Source organism: Haplochromis burtoni, unplaced genomic scaffold, assembly GCF_018398535.1.
Source record: "Haplochromis burtoni strain Fernald_Lab_line unplaced genomic scaffold, NCSU_Asbu1 Contig_459, whole genome shotgun sequence".
In the NCBI taxonomy this organism is placed as follows: Eukaryota; Metazoa; Chordata; class Actinopteri; order Cichliformes; family Cichlidae; genus Haplochromis; species Haplochromis burtoni.
This window is the reverse complement of record NW_024582820.1, coordinates 269,645-273,864: the sequence shown is the minus strand read 5'-3', so window position 1 is coordinate 273,864 and position 4,220 is coordinate 269,645. Positions and strand designations below refer to the sequence as shown.

The following is a 4,220-nucleotide window of genomic DNA, read 5'->3' as shown; positions in this document are numbered from 1 at the left end:
AATCCTGCTTTAAAGACTTAAAGAACTGAGCGTCTTCACCATGTTGGTAAAACCAGGGGTGATGGACGAGGGCGGAGAAGCTGCCTGGTCCTTTGTGACTATCATGGAGACATAATTTACAAAATAAACAGGACAAATTAGAGTGAACGTCTTGCACTTCAGTCCACCTTTAATAGGCACAGTGCATTAGAGATCCACAGGACACGACACATTCCCACCTCACTGGAAACATCAAAACTTGATTAAAAGCATTAAAATAAAGGTAAATGAAAATGTGACATTAAGAAAACGAGCCTGAGAGTTCACAGATACTAAAACGGTCAACATCGTATGAAACAAAGTCGTCTCTGGAGGCGTTCACGACATTTTTGTGTCTGCAAAAGATTTCGACATCACTGCAAACTGTGGTCGACACGACTGAAAAACTGTGTTTTACACGCCAGCTTATTTTAAAGCTTTGATAGGACTCACAGTAAACAGCTGATCTGTGTTTCCTCTCACAGCTGATGGGAAGAGTCTGGTTTCGGTGGGAATCGATGATGGACATTCGATCGTCGTCTGGGACTGGAAGAGAGGAGAGAAACTCGCCACTGCCCGGTACTCGCCTGTCTGCTGCTGACCTTAACATTTACCTGCACAGAGCTGCAGCTGACGGTTACTGACTGTCCGTCTTCTCTCAGGGGTCACAAGGACAAGATCTTCGTGGTGAAGTGTAATCCCATGGTCACGGACAAACTGGTCACTGTGGGAATCAAACACATCAAGTTCTGGCAGCTTGCAGGTAAAACTGCAGCGTCGATGTTTCACTTTGTCGTTTAGCTTTTATCCCACAGCCGCTCGCCATAACTGGCACCAGTTTAAGCAGGTGAGCCGGCCCCGTACAGGCGTTACAGGTGTGAGGTTTTACCCTGGCAGTCTGTGGGGACTGACTGGAGCCCCTGCTGGACACTAGAGGAGCTGCAGGGTGCTGTAGGTCACAGTGTGACGGAGCACTTCCCCTCTGTCCTCCAGGTGGCGGTTTGACCTTCAAGCGCGGCGCTTTTAGGAGCATCGGCCGGCCGGAGACCATGATGTCGGTGTGCTACGGCCGCACTGAGGCGCTGGTGTTCTCCGGAACCGCCACCGGAGACGTTTACATCTGGAAGGAGCCGCTGCTGCTGAAAACGGTGAAGGCCCACGACGGGCCGGTGTTCGCCACGTTCTCCCTGGACAAGGTGAGGAGGGCAGACCTGAACCCCACCCACGGCCTCTGTGAGGTATTTAAACTCAGTGACATCTGCTTGTCTGCAGGGCTTTGTGACGGGTGGGAAAGACGGCGTGGTGGAGCTGTGGGACGACATGTTTGATCGCTGCCTGAAAACCTACGCCATCAAGAGAGCAGCGCTGTCCCCGGGGTCGAAAGGTGCTTAGATTCAGTCACGATTACAGCTCCACCTTATCGTTTAAGGTGGACTGACTGTGCCCTGATCCCACCAATCAGAGTCTGAGATTCTGTTTGGACGCGTAGCTCAAAGCACGCGAGAGCGGCGTGACGCACATGTGATGGAGACCTGCTGATGATGTCATCAGTTTTTAAAGACTTTGATGGCTGAGCTGATGTTTACAAAGATAAACAATAAGCAAACGTTTGATGCTGAAACGTGATCGTGGTGTAAACTCAGCCAGATGTTAAACATCTGCATGCTGTGTCACTACGAGCCTCAGCCAGTGGGTTTGCTGCCTGTACCAGGCTCACCTGTGGCTTCTCCTGACAGGTGAGACTCAAACCCACTGACCGCTTCATGTTTTCAGTTTTTCTCCTAACAACACAGAGATGCTCTGTAACTCGGTGGAGTTTCATATTTAACCTGTGGAGCAGAACCTCTTCTGTCCAACGCTGCCATCATGTGGACGTGCAGCTGAAACTGCAAAAATATCCAGGTTCGGAAAAGAGAGCAGTTACTGGAAAGAGTCGCCTTTAGTCCAGGCTGCTCAGCCGATCACAGAGACGATTACAGAGAGACAGTATTTAAGCCAACCCGATCGCCCAGGACACAGGGAGATCTTTTTGATTTTGCTTTAATCATTTCGGCAGCTTCATCTTTATAAAAAGGAAACGAGGCAGACTAGAGAAACTCAGACCGAAAAACAACTACAGAGAGACTTTACAGCAGAAACAGAGACCAGAAAAGACGATACAGAGATGTGTGTGTGTGTGTGTGTGTGTGTGCAGGACTGTTGCTGGAGGACAACCCGTCCATCAGGGCCATCACCCTGGGTCACGGTCACATCCTGGTGGGAACCAAAAACGGAGAAGTTCTGGAGATTGACAAGACCGGACCCATGACCCTGCTGGTGCAGGTGGGAATACTGTGTACTGTGTGTGTGTGTGTGTGTGTGTGTGTGTGCGTGTGTGCACCTGTTTCCATGGTGAGGGGACGTCTGGTGCCTGTGGACCTGATTTCAATTCAATTCAGTTTTATTTATACAGCGAAATCACAACAACAGTCGCCTCAACTTTATATTGTAAGGTAGACACTACAATAATTACAGAGATAAACCCAACTATCATATGACCCCCTATGAGCAAGCACTTTGGCGACAGTGGGAAGGAAAAACTCCCTTTTAACAGGAAGAAACTCATGCATCATGGGAATCCCCGGCAGCCTACGTCTATTGCAGCATAACTAAGGGAGGATTCAGGGTCACCTGGTCCAGCCCTAACTATATGCTTTAGCAAAAAGGAAAGTTTGAAGCCTGATCTTGAAAGTAGAGATAGTGTCTGTCTCCCGAATCCAAACTGGAAGCTGGTTCCACAGAAGAGGGGCCTGAAAACTGAAGGCTCTGCCTCCCATTCTACTTTTAAATACTCTAGGAACAACAAGTAGGCCTGCAGAGCGAGAGCGAAGTGCTCTAATAGGGTGATATGGTACTACAAGGTCATTAAGATAAGATGGGGCCTGATTATTTAAGACCTTGTATGTGAGGAGCAGGATTTTGAATTCTGGATTTAACAGGAAGCCAAAACAGGAGAAATCTGCTCTCTCTTTCTAGTCCCTGTCAGGACTCTTGCTGCAGCATTTTGGATTAGCTGAAGGCTTTTCAGGGAGTTTTTTGGACATCCTGATAATAATGAATTACAGTCGTCCAGCCTGGAAGTAATAAATGCATGAACTAGTTTTTCAGCGTCACTCTGAGACAGGATATTTCTAATTTTAGAGATGTTGCACAAATGGAAGAAAGCAGTCTTACATATTTGTTTAATATGTGCGTTGAAGGACATGTCCTGGTCAAAAATGACTCCAAGGTTCCTCACAGCGTTACTGGAGGCCAAGGTAATGCCATCTCCTGTCATGTGTCTCCTGTGCACGTTCACATCATCATGGTAATATTGTGTGTGTGTGTGTGTGTGTGTGCGTGTGTGTGTGTAGGGTCAACATGGAGGGCGAGGTTTGGGGTTTGGCCCCCCACCCCCTCCTCCCCGTCTGCGCCACCGTCAGCGATGACAAAACGCTGCGGCTGTGGGAAACGTCAGCCAATCACCGCATGGTGGCCGTCCGCAAGCTGAAGAGAGGTCAGATTAACGGGACGGGCGTCCACTTTTACTAATGTCCCTGAACGCGTCGCAGCTCCAGATTACCAGTAATCGGATACTTGGTGCGTGTTGCAGGCGGTCGCTGCTGCGCCTTTTCTCCTGACGGGAAAGCGTTGGCGGTCGGTCTGAGCGACGGCGGCGTGCTGGTGGTGAACGCAGACACACTGGAGGACCTGCTGAGCTTCCACCATCGGCGTGACGCCATTTCTGATATCCGCTTTTCCCCAGGTACACACACACACACACACTCACACACAGTCATTTACTGCAGATGTTTCATTCTGTGCACTTTGAAATCAGCTGTTAAGCTAACACGTGTCTGCCTGGACTGTGAGACACCCTGGAGAACGCACCAGGCCACGGTGCTAACCGCTGATGTGTTTCCTCCTCCTTTGACAGCGATGAGCTGAAACATCCGTTGGCTCTTATATCACATGCCGCCTGCTTTTTCTATCAATGGTTCCCTTTGACGAACACATAGGAGAAGCTTTACAGAACCCCCCCAGATGAACACAGCTCTTTGTTGAGGTGTTGCCAGGTCAGGCAGGTAGATATGGAGAGTGAAAATAACCAGCCACAGTTTCCTGTCCTGACTTCTGTCTTACAAAAAGAGGAGGATCAGTCAGAACACCACCTTCCTGCACAC

General features: G+C 49.3%; 1 protein-coding gene across 1 annotated transcript in view; it reads left to right on the top strand.

Moving 5' to 3' along the window:
• Positions 1 to 3,791, top strand: part of LOC102304240 (echinoderm microtubule-associated protein-like 6) — a gene marked incomplete in the record, with an annotated part of 54,946 nt that extends 51,155 nt beyond the window's left edge. The window contains 7 exon segments of the mRNA XM_042213603.1: positions 504 to 597; positions 681 to 781; positions 1,012 to 1,214; positions 1,291 to 1,402; positions 2,213 to 2,340; positions 3,411 to 3,553; positions 3,650 to 3,791. Of these exon segments, the coding sequence (XP_042069537.1) occupies positions 504 to 597; positions 681 to 781; positions 1,012 to 1,214; positions 1,291 to 1,402; positions 2,213 to 2,340; positions 3,411 to 3,485 (713 nt within the window).
• Between the last annotated feature and the right edge of the window lie 429 nt (positions 3,792 to 4,220).